Raw genomic sequence first — 21,282 nt, 5'->3', positions numbered from 1 at the left:
AAAATAAAAAAAACTCCACATGTAAAAGTTGTAACTTCATCGCCATCTTTACCATAATATCAATCGCGTATCTGCATCGCAAGTTTGAATCTCGTTTTTTCATTCTAATTTTTATTGGTATTAAAATGTTTATTAATCATTTTTTTATAGATTAAATAATAAAATATTTGAAATTACGTTAATACCTGATTCAATATTACCTATTTACCTATATTCACTAAACAATAAGTAAATATATTTGAAGGTGTTTGACTACAAACCACAAAACACACCGGTAACCGGAAAGTGTTTGGCGGTGGAGGGTGGTGGACTGGTGGGGGAGAGAGTGGTGGTTCCTTTTGCATGGTGGATGAAGAATGACGTCTTCGAGGAGCGAGTCGACGCTGCAACGCCTCTACGATTTTGCGAAGATGGCTCTTATCAAGATCTTCGCTCACCCCTACGCCACGGTTAGCATTCTCTCACTCGCTCTCTCATCATTCTCTTTCTCTCATCACTCACTCGCTCTCTTCGTTGAAGGTCTGTGACTTGTACTGCGGCGGAGGCGGCGACTCTGAGAAATGGATGGAGGCACAAATTGGCCACTACATTGGAATCGATGCCTCTTCCTCTTCTCTCGACAATTTGCGGGAAGCCTGGGACTCTCACCGCAAATCCTTCACTGCCGAGTTCTTTGACCTTGACCCTTGCACAGTGAGCTTTCTTTCTTCTTCTTCTACACAGTTATGTTTGTATGTTTCTTATTCTCGCTTATTTAGCATAGCTTTCATTTGAGCTGTTTACATGGTACATGAATTTAGGGCACACGGAATTGTCACTGTTTATTCCTTTCTCATATTAATTTTGTAGTAACCTTTTTCAGCTGAGAAGCCAGGGGGAACATGTATTCTTACCTTCTTCGTTGAATTTGATTTTCATCTTTGTTTTGTTGCATAGAGTAGATTTTTTGTGTTGCGTATTCCTATTTCCCTTTTAGGGGGGAATTTTGTGGTTCTATAGGATAATGTTGTCAATGTATAAGCAGAATGGAACTTTGTTTTAGTATGTATGATATATGAGGATTTCAAAACTACAAACTTTTATGCGAAGAGCACAGGGATAAATTGCCAAAGGAAAAAATTGAACTAGTGTGGTTGAGTGCACTGAGGCAACTGTGATTCTAAAGGGTGTAAACTAGGCAGAATTTAAAAGGACAAATAAAAGCTAATTGTTGCTAAGATCTGTATTGTGTGAGATATGTGCTTTTCGACGCCTTTTTCCTGAGGTTGTTTCATACTTTATTTTACCACCTTAAGTTGGAGTAAAAATGAACCAAATCCATTAGTCTTTTTGATCTTATATTGTGCATTTTCTTTTCTAACAGGAGAATTTAGAAGTGCATTTGGAGAAGACCATTGTGGCTGATTTTGTCTGCTGTTTGCAGCATTTGCAGGTTTGATATTCACTCCCAAATGATGGTTTGAAGCATTATAATCTCTCTCTCTCTCTCTCTCTCTCCAAAAAAAATGTACATGTGAGTTATAGTTGCTGATTGGATCTTGATGGATGATATCTTATTTTCTAACATTTGTCCTTGCACTATTTCTATTTTAGTTATTCCACTAAAATTTAGTTGCTGCTCCACTTCTGATTAATATCTCTAATGCAGCTGTGTTTTGAAACTGAAGAGAAAGCACGGAGGCTCCTGCATAATGTGTCATCTCTACTGAAGCCAGGGGGTTATTTTCTTGGTATTACTCCTGACTCATCTACCATATGGTATGAGACTTATTTGTCAAAGGTCTAATATTCTTGAATGTAATTGCATGTGCTCTCTTTCTTGTTTTGTATTTTTTTATTTGGTCTGCTGTGCAAATGAAATTCACACAATATGAGAACTGGATTGGTGATTTGATGTGTTAAGTAGTTATTAAGTGAAGCCAAAACACCTATGAAGTTTTCACCGACATATCTGCTCTTAGATTGTTACTGAGAACACTAATATTTCCTTGTCTTTGGTTTAATGTTTGCGCAATTGCGCCTAGATTGTTTGGCCTGATTTTCCTAGTAGCAGCATTGGAGTACCTGTTTATCAGTGACAATAAATAGTAGGTCTATAAACCGTGTCTTTGGTTGCGACAATTATGTCCTAGATATCTCAGCCTTCTTTCTTCTTTATTATGCCTTTATAAATGCTCCAAGTAGTTTCAACCTTAATTTCCAGATTTAGCTATGGTTTAGACTTTAGATTACTAGTTTTACTAATGAACAACTTCTGGGTGTGCCCCTTTACAGTCTGCCAGGATTCTTTGGATATATTTTTCAAATGTCTGCTTCCTTCTAATGTTATTATGCCTTTATACATATGATGAAAACCCTCTGCCCAATAGAAAAGGAGAAGAATCATCTAGTGTCCAGGAGAAGTGTACAGAAGAGGTCCAGATTTAGACAATGAATGATCTTATTTATGAGACATTTGTGTTTTCTTCTACTTGTAGTTGCTTCCGTCTATTTTCTTATGGTGCTTCCATACTTCCATCCATGCATGACATTTCTGAGCGTTGATTGAAGTCTGCATGAGGTCTTTATACCAAAATATGCTGGATTCTGGTAACATTGTAGCCATATAGGGCCAAGTACCAGAAGAATGTTGAAGCATATCACAACAAAGGCAGCAGCATGAAGCCAAATATTGTTCCCAATTGCATTCGGACAGAGAATTACATGATCACTTTTGAGGTTGAAGAAGAAAAGTATATATCTCCACAATTGTTCAACTTTATGTTACCAATTCTTCTCTTTCGCCATGTAACCTGTCCGATCTTTCCAGGTTTCCCTTATTTGGGAAGAAATACCAGCTGAAATTTGCCAGTGATGCCTCTGCTGAAACCCATTGCTTGGTTCATTTTCCAAGCTTCATCAGGTTTCATCTTACTTAATAACCTAACATTGATACTCTGTGAGTTGTTGCATTGATTGCTGCCAATGCACCATATTGATGTCAATCTCTAATACTAACTACCAAGCCTGTTTTCATGAAGGAACAGCATTGACTTCAGTATTTTTTGTACTTGTTACATTCATATAATCAATTTCCACTTTTAGACTGATTCGACTTGTGTTCTTATGAAACTCAGGTTGGCCAGAGAAGCTGGTCTTGAGTATGTGGAAATACAAAACCTAACCGAGTTTTATGATGACAACAGGTTGGTTTTGCATTCTTGTATGTAGGAATAATGATTTTTCCAAATCCTTCAACTGTAGTATACATAGTGTGTTATTTGCAATTTTGTAGTTAAGACTGTTTTGTTTATTTAACTTCCTTCTTCATTTTTCTAATTGCTCAAAGAGCACAATTGGCAGGGTTGCTAATGAACTTTGTTCCAAACCTATTGGATCCTAGGGGAAGACTTCTTCCTCGATCATACGATGCTCTAGGTAATGCATTAGTTGTTTCTCTTGACCATGAATTATCTAGTACAAAGTGTCTTGGTCACTTTCACCTGTAGTTAAATGGAGAACTGAGTTTCCATTCAAATGCAGGTCTCTATACAACATTTATATTTCAAAAGCCTGATCCAGATATTGCACCTCCAATTGCCAGTCCATTAATCCAAGAACCAATTTATAATCTTGATGAGGTAATTATCAATAGTTTTTAATATTATTTTTCAGCATATGTCACGCAGGTTTTGTTTATTATTTTGAGTAATACCCTAAATTAGTCCCTGGAAATATTTAGTCGGACACTTTACAAATTTTAATTATCAAATTAGTCTCAAACTTTATTACGTTTGACAAATCAGCCTTCACATTAGGTTTTTCGTTTATACTGAGGGACTAATTTGAGAATTTTAAAAGTTTTTAGGAACTGATATGTCTTTATTAAATAATGAAATAATGATAGGGACTGAATTGTTTAACTTTTTACCAAAATTTGATGTAAAGATTGATTTGTATAACAAAATAAAAGATTGGAGACTGATTTGGTGATTAAAAGTCATAGAGGATTAAAATGTTTTGTTAAAAATTTCTTGAGAACTGACTTTAGATATTATTCTTTTTTTTTTTGGGGGCCCCTTATTCTAACTCGTTCATACCCCACTTTTTAAAAGGGTTTCTGGTTAAAGGAAAAAGCCTATGATGAACATGTTTTGTGGTCATAGTTTAAAACCTTTTTTGTATGAGTAAAAAGTTTCCATCTTTTTAAGAGAAAAATCCAAAACTGCTCCTGACAATTACTTCAAAAGACAACGAGGCCCTTGACAAAAAAAATACCTAACCCAGTCCCTAGCTTTACTTTTGTGGGACTGATTAGTCCCTGTGCAAAAAAAAGTCAATGGTTTTTTTGGCACAAAGACTAATCAGTCCCAGCATGAATTATTCCTTTGCTTTTAATGAATCCTCTTCTGCATGTTTTGTGGCGTGTCGTACATGCTGGAAAGTGGGAACATAACTTAAAGAAACATGAAAAAATTAATTAAACTTTCAAAAAATTTATATAAATCAAACTATAATAAAATGTCAAAAATGAAAACGTAAAATAAAGTTCCAGTGGCCTGGTGGGTGTCACACTATTTTGACTTCAACATAAATACATAATTAAAGAAAGCATAAAGTCTTAAAGTCGGTAATAATAAGTGGCATAGCTTCCTCCCAAGAGCGATAAATTAGTTAAGAAGTAATTACTTCATCAACCTAAATTATAAAATAAATAATAATCAACTGAAGCTGTGACCCATAGGCTATTAAACTACATTCTATGTTCATGTATGATCCCAATACTTTCCACACCGAAAGCAACTACTGACCTTATTTCGTTTTCAGAATGACATACAAGAAATTTCTTCTCATTTGCATAGATGTGACTTCTAATTAAATTACTCATTTCATTTTGCAATTAAAAAATTATTATTATTTGGCATCCATTTTCTTATTTGTAATAATAATATACTTCCTTTATTTTACAGGGAACAAGTTGGAGAGATGATGAAATAAATGCACAGATGGAGCCACCACCTCCACCACCACCTCCACCACCTCCACCACCACCTCCTCCTCCTACTCTTGGGCTGGGCATGATTAGCGAACAAAAAGGGATATTGGGCCCTGGCCCTCCTGATTTACGTTTTCCAGAGGCACTTTGACTAATCCTATGGTCTAGGGGGTTTACCCTATTTGCCTTTCTTTGTTTTTTAGTGTTCATACTATGTATTGGCTAAAGTAGAAATTGCAGTTAGGTTTCCATTACTAACATTGTTTACTATGTAATCATCATGCCGGGGTTTAGTTTATCGTTAATTTGCATATTGTGCTTGTTAGCTTTTTGTTGGGTTTTTCTGTCCCCATTGTGTCAGACTCCAAAAGTGTTAGAAATATGAGGCACGAGTTTGAATGAATTAGACAGTGAACGAAAAAGAATCATGTTTATAGATTATAAAATAATTTTACTCTTATTTATGGCATAAGCTCATGGAGACTCTTTAGATAAATGTTTACCTCTGTATAAATATAATTTTCATTACTATGTTAGTAATTGCACAATGTAATTTGTTTATTCTTTTTATTTATTATTTACTTGGGTAAAGGAAATTGCCAAAGCAAATGCCAAGACTGCTTTAACACCCACCTAATTTAGTCAAAGCTAATGAAATTCTTGTCATCAAACAGCTGTACGCTAATCATTACAAACATTGGTTAAAAAAAATTATAAAATAAAAAAGACTAAAGAATAAGAAATGTGTCATAAACACATAGGTATTTAGCATGGGTGAGAAATCAACCAACATATCCAAACTCCTGGTTGATTCTTGAGTCAATAAAAATAAATAGATCAATGTTACTCTAACAACCCAATTTGCTAGTTGAAGACTTAAAAAAACACAACGTAGTTAATAAGTGGATTAACATAAAAACATTGTTAAAAGATACATTTATTTCTAAAATTTTATATCTTAAATAATTTTAAAATAAATATTTTAGTATATTTTTTTATTTTTCACGGTATTCTTCAGTCCAACTGATCAAGGTGTCGCAAATCGAAATTCTATTTAAAAATTTGTTATTGACCAATAAATTATTAAATGCACAAGACAAAATTCAAATTCTATACTTATTTAAATAAATTAATGAACTAATTATTAGGCCAATTTATCCATTCAACTTTGTTAATATTTTAGTACACTTATTAATAACAATTTCACAATCAATCCCTCAACTTTTTCTTCTTCCCAAGCCCGTGTTAGAGGGTAGTGGGGTATAATCGTTTTGGAAGATTTTTATTGTAATGTTTTTAGATCAGAGTTAATAATGCAGATCAAAGGGTATATTGGTAAATGAGGGCAATTGCGCGTGGTTGGCATTAATGATTGTGATGGGACTCTCTCCATTGCTGAGGAACCAAATTGCTGCCCTTAAAATTCATGTCATTTGTTGTGTGATATCCTTTAAGGCTTTTCGGTGAATGTGTCCTTAAATTGAAGAAAATCTTCCAACCAAATCCGATCTCCTTTTCGGTTAAATCATTAGAATAATGATTTAGAGTTTTAATTTATTTTTTTAATATTTAAAAGAATAAAATGTTAAATATATATTATTTTTAAAAATATTTAAAATAAAAAATTTTATTTTTATTTAAAGTTAAAAAAATTAAAAAATAATTTAAATTTTGAAATCGAATATTTTATATATTTTTAAAAATAATTTTTTATTATTAATTTTAAAATTAAATTTTATGCATTGTTTTATAATAATTTTTTAATTAAAACATATACTAAAATTCTAAATATAATATGATAGATAACATTGCTTACTTATTTATGTTTTCCGAAGGATAAAAAATCATAAAGCCATACAGGTAAAGCCATGAAAATGGGGAGGAAAATTATATCACTAAAAAGAAAAGAAAGGGGAAAAAATGACAAATAGGAAGGGAAATTGTGTTCTCTGAAATCATAGTTGGATGAAAATCTTAAAAACTAAGTTTCTTACAAAGGCGGAACCAGCTCACTTCCAAGTATCTGTTTTCTTTTATATGTATATATATCAAGGATTTCTTCTTAATTCCATGAAAAATACTTCCAACTCAAGAAATGCAAATTCACTCAACGAGGCAGGTCAATGATAAAACTTAAAAACATATTTTAGTAGAAGTATTTAATTTCTTTATTATGTAATAATGGGATGAATAATTTTGCCTTATGAACCGTCTTCATAATCAAATTCAACTTATTAACCGATGTAAATTGTTTTAGTGGAAGGGCCAACCTATTAAAAAATAATAATAAATAAGGAAAACAAATGAGTATAAGAAAATAAGAATTCTCGTTAGCAATATATTTGTTGAAAACCTTTTTTTAGAGTAAACTCTGAATTTGGCGTTTGAAAGATTACCAGAACACTAAGTTAGTCTGAAAAAGAAAATGATGTGCTACTATAGAAAGTTATAGACAGGTGATATGTTTCGGAACTATATTAGAGTACTGTTTTTTTTATTATTTAATTATTTTGTTTCTTTATGTAGCTTTATTAAATTTATAATTATATTTTTATATTTTTTTTAAATTAAATTTTTATATTATTTTTAATTAAATTTTTATATTATTTTTAATTTTATAATTAAATATTTTTTATATATAGGGGGAAAAATACATGTCATTTTCCATAAAAGAAAAAAAAGAAACTATGTCATCTTTTTGTCATTTTTTTTAATACAATAACTTTCAAAAGCCTTATGTGAATTAAATGGCTTTAAATTATACAACTTGAAATGCATACGCTAAACATCTTCCTTTTTAATTATACAATTTCATAAATAAATATGTATATAATGATGAATCAATGCAACAGCATAATTAAAGTGATTTTAGAAAATACAACGGAAATGGTTAGGTTGACGTACCTATAAATCCTATAATACAGTTTGTATTTTTCTTATTTAAAGCTGCATAGCCTTCACATAAAAAGATGTGTTAAAATATGAAAAATTAAAGACCAACCATATAACCCGAAACAGAAAAAAATAAAAAAGAAAACACACTCATTTTCTTTAGTAGTCCGATATTCCATTCACTATTGAACTGAAAACTTCAGAAATAATTAACATAAAATAGTTACAATTCTAACAACTCTTACTCCCTAGTTCTTAAAAGGACAAATTTCAACAACAATTGACCATCTTCTAGTTCTAGTATTCACTAACTAAAATCCTTAGGGATCCAAATCAGGATTGGTTTCCAAGTTTTCCACATATAGTAATAATAAGTTAACAACTTAAAAACAAGAGTTGATACATTTATTGTTATATTAAGAGTTTACTAATAGTTATATAAAAACACCCTTATTTAATCATATTTATACACTATTATTTAATTTAATTGTTTTACAATTATAAATTATAATAGATGTTTGAGTTAAATATTTATACTGCTATAATAATTCATAATTAAAATCTGTCTAAATTGTTTTACACAAGAAAGTACATATAAATTAAATATTTATATTAATATTATTTAGAATGAGGTATGAAAATTTGTTAAAAAATTAAAAATTATGTTACATTTATTTAGGATGTCCTTAGTTTTTCACTCGCTTTCTCTGCATATGTGTCTGTCCAATTCATGCTTTGTTTCCATTCCATGTGCACCTTATTTCCTTACACTGCAGCTTCCCATCTAACCTCTCTCTCTCTCTCTCTCTCTCTCTCTCTCTCTCTCTTCTTGCTCCATTGTGTTGTTCCCAGCTCAAAGATTCTTGGGATAGTTCTGCCTTCTGTGATTGGTGAGTTTCCTTGGGCCTCCCTGTATGCAACTCTATTCACTTCATCATGCTTCTCCTTTGATTTTATTGATTGTATTTTTTGTGTGCCATTTTTCTAAATACAATCACTTTATGCTGCTAGGATTTGAGTTTTGATTGCAAAAGCATTTTTTTTCTCCATATAATAAGCAAACAAGCTGGTGAAGTGATATAAAGTGTGGTCATTTTGCCAAAAAGATTATAAATTTGTGTGTTTTTCAAGGAAATAAATAATTTTGGAATCTGGGTTTTGCTAAGAATTGATTTGGTTTAAAATGTCGTTTTCCTTTTAGTTGTGTGAATGGATATGAAACTATTTTTAAAGTTTTAAACTGACCCCAAGAGAAGGAAAGGGAAAAAATTGGAGTCTCTTTCAACTTTGAAATTTGATTGATTCTTGATTTATTGAATGAGTAAGTAGAGAATAGGATCCAGATTTAGGTTTTTATGTCATGTAGCTTTCTTTCTCCTCGGTATATATTCTTCAGCAATGTGTACCATAAAAGAAAATTCATATTCTCTTTTTGTCTAGCTTCTCAACTAAGCATTTCAATCCATCAGAAATTAGAGGAGCTAGGACAAGCCCCAAAGATAGTAAGAAGGAGGGGGAATATAAACATTATTTTTTTTACTTATCATATGTAGTTTTTTCAGAGGCACTGGACCCAGCTTATGCTTGTTTGATTTTGAAGATTTGATTCAAGGAATTAATACATCTGTTAGAATTATATTCTTTGACAAATTCAGTTAAACATGAAACTTTTGTCTCTTTTTCTTTTTTCCCTTATTTTTTTAATTTATAAAGTTAAGCTTTCTTTAGTTGTATTTTCAGTCGAAGTTTTCATCAACCAAGATAGATTTGATGTCACATAGTAAAAAACTCTTGGTGCATTGTATCCTTGTTTAATTCCTAAAACAATTTTTCTAATTGATAAATTGTCACTTCATCATTCCCTGTGATATATATGCATTTCAAACTTCAAATTATTTGTTCTTTTCATCTATCCATTATTTGCATAACATGGGGAATAAATATGAACCACATAAAAAAAGGGGGAGCAAAGTTAGAAATAGAATAGTAAAGACTAGGAAACACATGCTTTTGATTTAATAAATCATCTCGTTTTGTACCTGAAACATGCAAGTTTTTCAATAATACAAATAATAATGTGAAACTATTTCACACTAAAACACTTGGAGTAGCAGGCAAGTGCTTCTTTAGTATTCTTTTTCTTGAGATTTTTGCACTGAGAATATGAAATTATTTGATACTTGTTGAAATTTATCTGATAAATGTATTGCATATTTAATGCCTATTTTAACAATCTTCATTTTGTATTTTATTTTCCATGTAATACAGAGCTATGACGAAGGATTTGTCATAAGAGTGCATTGTTTTACCATTCTTTCATAAACAATGGTTGCAGAATCATGGTTTCGCACTCTCTGGAAGGTTCCTCGGAAGCATGATGCTAATGCTGAGAAGGTTGTGGTTGAAGTATTAGCATTTGAAGTGGCAAGCTTGATGTCCAAGCTGGTTAATCTATGGCAGACTTTGAGTGATAAACAGATTGCTAAGTTGAGAGAGGAGATCACAAATTCGGTTGGCATAAGAAAGCTAGTTTCTGATGATGATCATTTCATTGAACGTTTGATCTGTGCAGAGATACTCGAGAACATGGCACATGTGGCTGAATCTGTGTCTAGACTTGGTAAGAAATGCAGTGATCCGAGACTTAAAGGTTTTGAGAATGCCTTTTATGACTTCATCGTTATGAGTTTCGATCCATATGGGTGGGAATTCTCTTTCAAGAAGATGGAAAAAAAGATCAAAAGGATGGAGAAGTTCATATCAGCTAATGCAAGTTTGTATCAAGAAATGGAAGTGCTTGCTGATCTTGAGCTAACTCTTACAAGAATGAAGGCGAGCGGTGAGTCAGATGCCATAACTTTAATTGAGTTTCAAAAGAAGGTTGGGTGGAAGAGGCAGGAGTTAAAGGAGTTACGGGAGGTTTCTTTATGGAACAGGACATATGACTACACCATAAATCTTTTAGCAAGATCCTTGTTCACGATATTTCATCAGATCAACCAGGTGTTTGGAATTCAAGAGGTGGTAGAAGCTGATGGAACCAACAATTCAGGTGTCTTGAATTCAGATTTTATTTATAGAAGTCAATCAGTTTCTACATTGTTGCAATCTACAGGCAACCCATCGCAGAACAGCATTCCAAGATTTTCTTCAGGGCCCCTTAATCTACATGCTCTTACTGCTAGATCAGGTCCTATTGGTAGATCAGGTCCAATTGGTGGAACAAACAAAACCAGCATTTTCCGTTCCGGTCCTCTTGGTGACTCGTCAACAAAATCAGGGCCAATTTCAGCAAAGCATCCAAGTGTTAATTTTTATTCAGGTCCTCTTGGAAGGAATCTGAATCAATCAGCCCCAGTTTCTGGAAAAACTAAAAAGAGCAAGATTTGGAAGTTTTATGGACACTCGGCGGCTTTAACTGGGAAGGAAAGTCACTCACGACCAAGTCGACTGACTCAAGTAGGACCTTTCAAAGGATGCATGGCTTCAGACAGTTCAGTTTCCGAATGCCACTCAAGCACAAAGAGTGTTCTTTATGGAACCAATAATCCCAAAGAGGCTCACTCAAATATTCTCCATGGAAGACTATTTCATCATGGTCAATCAGTCTTCAAATCCTTATGCAAGCTACTAAAGCCTCCACCCGAAACTCTTGGTGCTGCTGCATTGGCGTTGCACTATGCAAATGTTATCATTGTGATTGAGAAGCTAGCAGCTTCTTCCAACCTGATTGGTCCTGATGCAAGAGATGACCTATACAGCATGCTCCCTGGTCGTGTTAGAACTGCACTTAGAGCGAAGTTAAAGCCGTATACCAAGTCTATGTCGGCGTCATCATTGGTCTATGACACAAGTCTTGCTGAAGAATGGAATGAAGCAATGACAAGCATATTGGAGTGGCTGGCACCACTTGCTCATAATATGATAAGATGGCAGTCCGAGAGAAGTTTCGAACAGCAGAGCTTTGTTTCCCGGACAAACGTGCTTCTCGTACAAACCCTTTACTTTGCGGATCAAGAGAAGACAGAAGAAGCAATCACTGAGCTTCTTGTAGGTCTGAACTATGTCTGGAGATATGCTACGGAGCTGAATGCAAAAGCTCTGGCAGAGTGCGTCAGTTTTAGGATAGACAATGAATATCCTAATCTGGGTGGATAGCACAATTCTCAGTTTTGGTCTCAGCCATTTCCAACATGAGTCCAGTTCCTTGCAGAAAACACCAAAATCAGTGTGAATCAGATGCTAGCTCAAGTATGAAAGAAGTACCACACTCACGACAATTAAATTATCAGAATGAGTTGATGGTGAGGGATTTTTTTTACAGTCACTTTATTCTCTTTGATGAGTTCCGAGATAGAACTTTAGATGGCTGCTTCATCTTTGCAAAGCTGCTCCCGTTACTCTTCTTCTTACCTTTGCTGAGCTCCTACAAGACGTTTAGGGTGTGTATATTAATGAGCATTGTTTGCGTACTTAATTGTATAGTTCTATTACACAATGGTGAATCGTTATTTATCAAATATAATATCTTCTGAATTGTCAGGAATGAAAAGCCTTTGTCATAGTACTTATGGTAAATAAATACTATACTTTTTAAGCTTTTCATGATTCCCTTAAAATATAACAAACACTAATGTGCCAAGTTACGTTTTACATAAAATTTAATAATGCCAACTACATCACATAACACTTGTCAAAAATGATAACTCAATTTACGGTTTAGGTAAATTTATCAAATGAAACAAATCCTCTGGCCTCTGGCCTCTGGGTACCAACGGGAATATGTATCTTGGGAGATGCAATAACCATTTCATCTGCAAATAAAGCGAGGAACAAAGTGTTATTTAACATATGCTCTCAACCAGCAATATAGAAACATAGAAACATTCTAATAAGCAATGAATTGGAGACTTCATAATCCTTTTTATTTTCGTTTGGCTGTAGAAAATTTTAAGCTTAAAATATTTCCTACTCAGTAATACAGACAAATTGGTGGCGCACACTGAAACCAAAAGAAAAATAATACACACAGCCTTATTATTTTAAATCGTCCACTAAATTTTTTTCCCCAGCCTGAAATTGAAAAGAAACTAAGCCTAGTCTATAAGACACATTACACGATATAATTTTATGGTGACTTACAATATTTAATTGATGGAAATGAAATTATTCAATATGAATTGAAGATACAGCTGAAGTGATTTCATTTGTTCTAGGGTCAGCACTTTCTAAAGAAACGCCACAAGGATCTTCTTTAACCAGAAGGGCAAGTACATTGAGTGAGCTCCATGTTTTTGTCACATTGCTGCTTGAATCTCCCAAAGTAACAGCAAAGACAGCATCAAATCCTCCTGCTCCTGGAACTCCAGCCAACAACACTCCTTCCAAGTTCAGTGTAGCATCTAAAAGTTTTGTTTGTGATTCTGGTTCAATCTGCATGAATTGCAAGGAAAGAGTAGTGATATTCTACCAGCAGATATAATTTATAATCAACATCATTCAAACAGAAGAAGCCTAATAATAAGTGCCAAATCAATGAAAGGAACTTACAGGAACACCTGCAGCCTCACCCATTAGGCGCATATGATATCTAATCCCAAGCATAGCTTCTTTTGCACCTAGCAATGCTTTAATAACTGCTTCCTTGTTGGGTTCAGAAGCTTGCTCTATCCACTGTGAGAATTGCATTTTCAACATCAACACAAGAAGAAAAGCAAGAACACGAGAGCCTGAAGTGTAGTCTCAAGAACATGATATCACATATGTGCATTAGAAATTCAGTCACACCACTTGAAACTGAAAACCAGGCAAACAGTAAAGTTGGAAATATAATCTCTTTCAAACCCATCAAAAGTCAACTTAATTGCATAAGTCTAATAGTAAAGATGTCCTATCTCATTAAAATAACTAATAAACAGGAATGTAGAAATTTAATCTAATGCAAGGCATACTATAAGGCCAAAATGTTCTAGTTATTTAACAGTGAGCATTATCAATCAGTTTACTCTACATCCACAGGAGTAAAAATTCTAATTTTGATGTCACTTCCATTAATTAAACAACCACAAATGATTTGAAAGAAATACCTTTTCTGATCTGAGCTTGCTGCAGCTATCAATCACAGATTTATATGCATCCCATTGTTCCTTTGCTAATTTACTCAAAAAGTTCAGTTGAATTTCTAACTGCGAATTCGCCTCTGACAGTCTTCTCCATGTGTCCAGGGATTTCTGAGGGTCAGACTTTTGCCATTTTTTTACAGCACCAACCATTGATGGCGTAGATGAACCACCAGTTCCTGGTTCTCCTAGTAACTAAAAAACGATATATAGTCAGAATATTAACCAATAGACTTCATATTCTTCTGATAAGAAAGTCATTCAACCTGAAGTAAAAGGAAAATGTGGGGGTATAAGGGATTTAAATTGCTTACCAGAGTCATCAAAGGTGGTAAAGAGAACTCAGTCCTCTCATGGTCCCAGTTTCCATTCAGAATGTCACTGATAACTTCTGGTGCAGGCAATGCTTGTGCTGCAACCTGCAATGTCAGCAAAACAATGTCTAGTCACTGTAAGAGATAACCAATAGAAGATCCTAACAAGTTTAGCAACTGGAATGGCAAACTAAAATGATAGGGCTAGTAGCAACAATTAGAAAGGTAACTAAGATAAATGGAACAACTATAAATAATCTTGGAGAAGCATCATAGTCATTGTTTTTTAATGTTCTTTTAATTGAGTATATTTAGGCCAAACAAATCAGGAGAGTCATTCATACCAGTTACATATTTAGTCGATAAATATTCACAATACCAGCATGACCAGTTGAAATGCATATATATATATATATATACAAAAGTGTGCAACAGAAATAAACATAATTAAAGCATTTTTTGCCTAAAACACGACACATTAAAAGGGTAAGTGCTGAATACCTGTACGGAGGAAATCACTTCCGGTGAAAACCGCACATAACGTTGACTGCCATACACAGCTGAACTGACATCAAACCCACTGCCAACTTTTCCTTGGGCAATACAATGAGCAGTTTGAGCTATTTTATGCAACAAATCAATATCTGTGTAATCCTTCCTATCCTGTTGATCTTTAGAAGAGGAAAGCTTTATGACACCAAGGTAATGAAGTAAAGCACCAACTACAGCAGTTGTCATAGCAGCAGATGAGCCCAAACCAGTCTTAGCTACTTCAGGCTTGCAATCTCCATTACCATCATCAGTATTGAACGTTATGGATGCAAAAGGAGGAATACTCGCCAATGACTCCGGTGTCAAAGGGAGTCCACGTCTCTCAATCTGCACAAGTTTTGCAACATCAAAACTTCAGTCATGATCATTCTGCTTTGTACACTAAGCTAGCACACATCATTCAATCCTTAAATCAAGTGTTAAACACATCTAATGGTAGAAATTACGTACAAACAAAATTGGATAGGGGTAAATTACCTCATTTCTATATGAATAGAAATCATTGCAACCCAAAATGGTGATGTCAAGTCCTACAAGACCAATTCAGTTACAAAAATTGAAATCTGAAGTAGTTGACTGAAAGAGTTAACAAAATCAGCACTGGTTACTACCTTGTAAGAGAAGCTTGTGCAACACTTCCTTTTTATTGTTATCCAATGTTGCATAAGCAGCAGCCACAGAATACTGCACTGCATATTCCACAAAAGGATTTCCCCCTTCACTGGAAAAAACAAAACAAATTAAGCACCTAACTACTTATTCCACTGAAGCCACTAACCAAACAAATATAATAATGCGAAACAAAAATAAAAAATAAAAAACGTGCCTTGAGGAAGAAACACTTTGGACAGTGAGATTCTTGAGCGCGAGCTTGTAGTGTCCTTCTCTGCCGAGCTGCGGAGACGTTAATCTGACGTCTGCCCAAGCCTGAACGAAGAAAGAACAAATTAATTAGTTAATTAATTAACTTAATTAAGTAATTTAATTAAAATTAAGGAATTAAAACGCACCCAAGCCCAGCTATCAGGTTGGATTTCGTTGTGAAGAGGCTTAACAATGGCGTAAAAGCGAGCATTCGTACTAAGCACGAGACCTGCGTTGGGTCTCTCCAAAATCAGGTAACCACCGGTGATTAACACCTTCCCAGGTGCAGATGCAACCCTGTCATTAGTGAATAAACAAACTTAATTAAGCCAAGTTTAGTTGGTCAGTTGGGAAGAAGTGGTGGATTAACTTACACGGCCATCGTGTTAGTGCGGAATTCGGAATGCCTCAATTATGATTTATGAGTGCGGATCAGTGATCTTCTACACAGTCATTAATGCGATCGATCTCTTGCATTCTGCTTTGTTTCAGAAAATGTAAGTGAAAGATAATCAATTATAAATATTAAATATAAATAATTAGTAAATGGTAATATTGGGCTCGCGTTGCACGTGGCCCCTGCATGCAGTAAGATCTGCAAATGTGTGTTCTATTATATTAGGTTTAATTATTTCGATAATTAATTATTTACTTGAAAAAATATGTAACTCAATATAAAATATTTAAATCAATGTAGATACATCGTAACTGATTAGTGACTAATCTTTTGTGTACATGTAAAAAATTTTCAAACTGTTCTAAAATCTGTTCATACTAATTTGCTCTCCAATCTCCAGCTGATTACAAACACTAGAATAGTTTAGGTAGTTCAGGGGTTGGTTAGTTTCAACATTTTATTTAAAGCAAAAAAGAAAGTATTACACATGCTACAAATTTGAAGAAAAAAAACTAGGGAGTAGAGAGAGACAAAGAATTGAAGTGGTAGAAGTATTAATTACTGGTAAACTAGTATTAACTATTAAGTATGAGAGTCTAATGATGGATTAAGCTGCTGCAGGTAACTTGTTGGGAGAAGTTCGGCAAATTGGGCAAGAAGCATTCAATGGAAGCCACTCATCAATACATTGAGCGTGAAAGCAATGAAGACATTCAGGTATTCTTTTCACTGTCTCTTTGGGCTTGTACTCCGACAAGCATATTGGGCATGTGTTGTCATTGGGCTTCGGAAGAATATTTGGGCTCTCCCCCACAACCATTTTTGGGTACGACTCAATAGTTGGCCCATCTAGGCCCAAAATTATAGTTGGTTGTGGGCTAATAAGGGGCTCGAAATCTGGTACAGTTTGACGGTCCCAGACCCAACGGTGTGCTAAGATTTTGAGCTTGCTGCACAGGCAACTCAGTATCCCAATGAAGCACAATAATGCTGGTACTCCTAAGCCTATAGCTATTGCATATCGTGCACAACGAGAAAACCCTGTCCAAAAAATAAATATATAAATAAGAGAGAAAAAATCCGTGGCAAATTTAGTAAATATTCATGTTTAATTATACTTTATGTTTCATTTTATAGATATTATTATCCTTTTACATTTTATAAGCTGAGTGGAACCGTTCTATTTGCATTATTTAATCTGTTTTTGTTTACATGTCCACGTCTCCATTGTTTAATGTTGATAATGACCACAATAATAATATTTTCATAACATGGACATTACAAAGAAAAAAGAAATTATACTTCTATTCTAACCCCTTTGACGTGACCACTAACCCAATCACCCACCACCACAAGTTTTTTTCCAACCATGAATGATTTAAACACAAATACTAATATTTTCTCGAACTAAATTATAGATCTCCTAGAAGAGGAAAGGAGTTCAAAATTTACCTAGGAAAATCAAATTGTAATTAAGCATAGGCAATAAATGCATAAAAATGTTGAAGCTTGCATGAAATGAGTTAGATTTTAAGGGCCTATTTGATTTCACAAAAATACTATATTAACATTAGAAAATCAACCATTAAATTAATGATTATAATTTATATGTAAATATATATTATATAATTTATTTTTAATATATATTTTATATATTAATACATACATTATACGAATGTCTAATTTAGTATATATTTTTTGGAGAAGTATAGATAGACAATGAGAATACTAAACAATGTGAACAATAAATATGTCGAATGTTTAATTAAATAGGTATGCAGATGATTATGTTCATTATTTTTAATTGGATGGTTATTTTTTTATTCAATTTACTCATGCACAATTTAAAATGGCTGATGTTCAATACATTAGATGTGCATATAACTATTCTAATATTGAAGTTTATGAGATAATTTAAAAATGAAGTATTTTTTTACTTTATTGAGATAATTCTAAAACTCATTGTTCACACTACAAAAGTTATTGTCTAACAAAATCCATATTTTTTTACGTAACAATGTTATTGATTTAATTTTTTTATAAAATTCTAAAATTGGAAAGGAGAAAAAAAAAAAACTCAAACCAAACATAATAGTTAATGGAGTGTGTGTGGCAGTGTGGTACCTTTTGAAGGGAAATCGTTGAAACACATAACATGCGAAGTGGTGTTGCTCTCAAAGCCACATCTTCCACCGTGTGACTCACACCTCCCACACTCTGGCCATTCCCACGACAACCTCAAATCATCGCTGAGGTTAGACGACACAACATGTTCGTAAAACGGCACCCCAACCGGCACTTTCACCCTCTTAACCACGTTACAAATCGACGACAAGTAAACAACAACGGTTGACGAAGACGTTGCAAAAAACATGTGCTTTGGATCACTGAGACAAGCTATGGGTTTGTACCTATGCTTGAGATACTCCAAGTTCATGGAACAGTTGAAGAACGTGAATTCTTGGTTGTAAACGGCTTCGAATGGGGATGAAGAGAGGTTGAGAGAGAGTATGCGTTTTGGAAGGCAATTGTCAGGGTCGTTTACCCACACTTGTTGAGTGTCGTAGTCTATCCCTTTGATGCTGAACTCTCCTCCTGAATGAGGTAGGTTGAGGAGTGTTTGGCCACGGTTGTTGCATGTTACTGTGAAACCTGGGTACCCACATGATGATGATGATGAGTTTGGTTCTATTTGGAAAGGGAATCGAATTACTGGCTCCCTTAGATTGCAAACAGCATCCAAGCATGTGTCTTGTGTGGTTGATGACACAATAACGTGTTTTTGAGGAGGCTTCAAGGAGAAGAAGAAAAGAAGGAGGAGGATTATGGGAAAGTTCATGTTTGGAGTTAATTGGGTTTTGGGGTTTGGGTTAACCTTAGCTTCTTTCGGTATTATTACTTTGGGGGTGTTGTCTTCGGTGCACCTGCACTTGGGTGGTGGCGTTTCAGCCGTAGGATGCACCTCCCTTAATGCAAATGGGTGCATGATTGAACCTATTAGTGGGGTGCACCACAGAAAGCAACTTTTGTTTTGCCATCAAATATGATGAGGTAACTGTGTGATGGATGTTATGTAAATGTGAAATATTATTTATATCCATGCAGCTGAATAGTGAATAGATGTATAGACATCATAGTTAAGATGTGTTCAAAGTGATAAATAAAATAATAGGTTAAGTATGATTTTGGTTTCTAATGTAGATGTTGAAAATTTATTTTGTCTTTGGCCTTTTTTTGGCTACAAAATGGTCTCGTAAATTTCAATTTGTTTCAAAACTGTCATTCGGACCAAAATGCCCTTTCTTCTTCTTCTCCAAAATCAAGCACAAGCACCAATCAGCAGAAGTACCAGCAGAAGCACAAGCACAAGCAAAAATAGAACCAGAAGTAACATAAACAATGAATCAACAATGTAATCAAGTAGAAACAAGAGCAGGGCAACAACAACAACAATAACAATGAATCACCAATGTATCAACAATGGAATCAAACAAAAACAAAAGCAGGAGCAGAACAACAACAACAATAAAACAATATAATCAATTAGAAGCAGAAGCAATCAGAAACAACAATAATAAAAAATCAATAACATAATAGAAGCAAAAGTAGAATGGAAGTCGAAGCAAAAGAAGAATGGAAGCAGAAGCAGATGCCGGCAAGCCACCCGAAACCGCCATCACAGCCATCAAAGGGCCGATCTGCCATCAAAGCACCGCAACCCTTTTCTTCTTCTCTCTTCGCACTACCCTAGCGCCACCGTCATACCGCGAGCTCTTCTCCTCCCTCAGCTCACCACCGAAGCCTTTCTCTGTTCTTGCCTCGAATCAGAACCCACCACCATCGAGCACCTCCGCCGAGTCCAAAGGAGCAGCGGCGAGATCCTTTCGTCTTACCCCCTCCCCCGCGAATCCCTTCCCCCTTTCCCCCTTTCCCATTTTTCCTTATTCAACGTTGTTTTTGTTTTTGTTTTTGCTTTTTTAGTTAAGGGTATTTTTAGAATAAAAATTAAAAATTTGATAAAAATTACGATTTTAAAACAAATTGAAATCTTCGAGACCATTTTGTAGTTAAAAAAAAGTCGAGGATAAAATAAATTTTCAGCCTCTACATTAAGAAATCAAAATCATATTTAACTCTAAAATAATAAATACAAATTAATAATAAATACAAAAGAATTTAAATGATGAATATAAGAAAAGTCTAGAAATAAAGACAATAATACTATAAGGATAAAAAAATAGCTTAAATTTATTTTATGTATTATTTATTAATTTAACAATAATTAATATATACTAAATAGGATAAATTTAGATTTGTTTGGCTTTCATCTCCCAAACATTATAGTCTGACTCAATATGAGTGGATTCCAATCAATTAAAAATGTTGTTCAGGCGGATGATATTCTGGGGAAGGGCTTCACTGGAACGTCGCTGTCTTTTTAGTTGTAAACTAAAATAATAAATTTAGTGAGCTCATTAGGATGACTTGAAGCAGGTAGTATTTAATTTTAACATTTTAAATGTATTTAAGAAACCATGGAATATATCGGGTGATTTCAGGTAATGCGTGGGCACCACGGGTTCGTATAGTTTTTTAGAGAAGTGTTTATACTTTTTAAAAATAATTGGGTGAATTTGGTTCATTTTTTTAGTTTTAATATTTTTTATTTTTTAATTTTGTAAAAAAGATAAAAATAATAAAATTTTATTTTTTATTTTTACATCATATTTTTATTTTTTTTATAAAATTTAAAAATAAAAAATATTGAAAATAAAAATATAAATTAAACGGACCTTAAGTTTTTAAGTACTTTTTTTTTAATTTGATAAATTTAAAAAATAAAAAATTTACGTGCAGTTATTTTTATGTGAAGTTAAGATAGCTGTATGTCAACTATCAAAAAATTATATGTAGGTGATTATAGTTTTGGAAAGTTAAAATACTTATAAAAATTGGCCATGAATTCTTTACTCTTACTTGTATGATTAACCATCAATAAAATAATTACAAAATATACCCTCATCTTTTTTTTTTGAAAAAATTAATATTAAAAATTAATCCATCTAATTTTTGCTTTTTAAACTTTTTTTCATTTTCTTTTTAATTTCAGATTCAGAGAAGAGAAGCATTTGGTCTGCTAGGGTCTTTCCTCCTCTTTCAATCATTGTC

The 21,282-nt window shown here is 33.6% G+C and overlaps 4 protein-coding genes across 7 annotated transcripts; 2 read left to right on the top strand and 2 right to left on the bottom strand.

Moving 5' to 3' along the window:
- The first annotated feature begins 244 nt into the window (after positions 1-244).
- LOC107460493 (mRNA cap guanine-N7 methyltransferase 2) lies at positions 245-5,447 on the top strand. The gene is made up of 10 exons (XM_021128676.1): positions 245-449; positions 520-693; positions 1,364-1,432; positions 1,649-1,758; positions 2,610-2,732; positions 2,810-2,902; positions 3,117-3,185; positions 3,329-3,417; positions 3,523-3,620; positions 4,950-5,447. The coding sequence occupies exons 1-10, from the start codon at positions 357-359 to the stop codon at positions 5,124-5,126; spliced, it is 1,095 nt and encodes a 364-aa protein (XP_020984335.1). The 5' UTR covers positions 245-356; the 3' UTR covers positions 5,127-5,447.
- A 3,138-nt stretch (positions 5,448-8,585) lies between these two features.
- On the top strand, positions 8,586-12,372 carry LOC107460489 (uncharacterized). Its single transcript, XM_016078849.3, has 2 exons — positions 8,586-8,757; positions 10,136-12,372. Exon 2 carries the CDS (start codon positions 10,193-10,195, stop codon positions 12,023-12,025), a length of 1,833 nt encoding a protein of 610 aa, XP_015934335.1. The 5' UTR covers positions 8,586-8,757; positions 10,136-10,192; the 3' UTR covers positions 12,026-12,372.
- Positions 12,373-12,506: 134 nt separating this feature from the next.
- On the bottom strand, positions 12,507-16,194 carry LOC107460490 (phosphomevalonate kinase, peroxisomal). 2 transcript variants are annotated; one of them, XM_016078851.3, is made up of 11 exons: positions 16,091-16,194; positions 15,863-16,013; positions 15,679-15,779; positions 15,464-15,573; positions 15,330-15,382; positions 14,802-15,179; positions 14,301-14,405; positions 13,954-14,181; positions 13,418-13,540; positions 13,010-13,300; positions 12,507-12,681 (listed from the first exon to the last, which is right to left on the bottom strand). In XM_016078851.3, the coding sequence occupies exons 1-10, from the start codon at positions 16,096-16,098 to the stop codon at positions 13,034-13,036; spliced, it is 1,524 nt and encodes a 507-aa protein (XP_015934337.1). In that variant the 5' UTR covers positions 16,099-16,194; the 3' UTR covers positions 12,507-12,681; positions 13,010-13,033. The 2 variants fall into 2 exon arrangements, with proteins under 2 accessions (XP_015934337.1, XP_052109050.1); XM_052253090.1 differs by lacking the exon at positions 12,507-12,681 and having other exon boundaries at positions 12,748-13,300.
- Positions 16,092-19,148, bottom strand: LOC107460528 (putative RING-H2 finger protein ATL21B). Of its 3 annotated transcripts, none has more exons than XM_052253091.1 (3): positions 18,238-19,148; positions 16,676-17,154; positions 16,092-16,194 (listed from the first exon to the last, which is right to left on the bottom strand). In XM_052253091.1, exons 1-2 carry the CDS (start codon positions 19,097-19,099, stop codon positions 16,721-16,723), a joined length of 1,296 nt encoding a protein of 431 aa, XP_052109051.1. In that variant the 5' UTR covers positions 19,100-19,148; the 3' UTR covers positions 16,092-16,194; positions 16,676-16,720. The 3 variants fall into 3 exon arrangements, with proteins under 3 accessions (XP_052109051.1, XP_052109052.1, XP_015934387.1); XM_052253092.1 differs by having other exon boundaries at positions 16,694-17,154; XM_016078901.3 differs by lacking the exon at positions 16,092-16,194 and having other exon boundaries at positions 16,382-17,154.
- Between the last annotated feature and the right edge of the window lie 2,134 nt (positions 19,149-21,282).

This window comes from Arachis duranensis, chromosome 8 (assembly GCF_000817695.3).
Source record: "Arachis duranensis cultivar V14167 chromosome 8, aradu.V14167.gnm2.J7QH, whole genome shotgun sequence".
Taxonomy (NCBI): Eukaryota; Viridiplantae; Streptophyta; class Magnoliopsida; order Fabales; family Fabaceae; genus Arachis; species Arachis duranensis.
The sequence above is the reverse complement of the archived record's forward strand: the minus strand, read 5'-3'. Positions and strand labels throughout refer to the sequence as shown.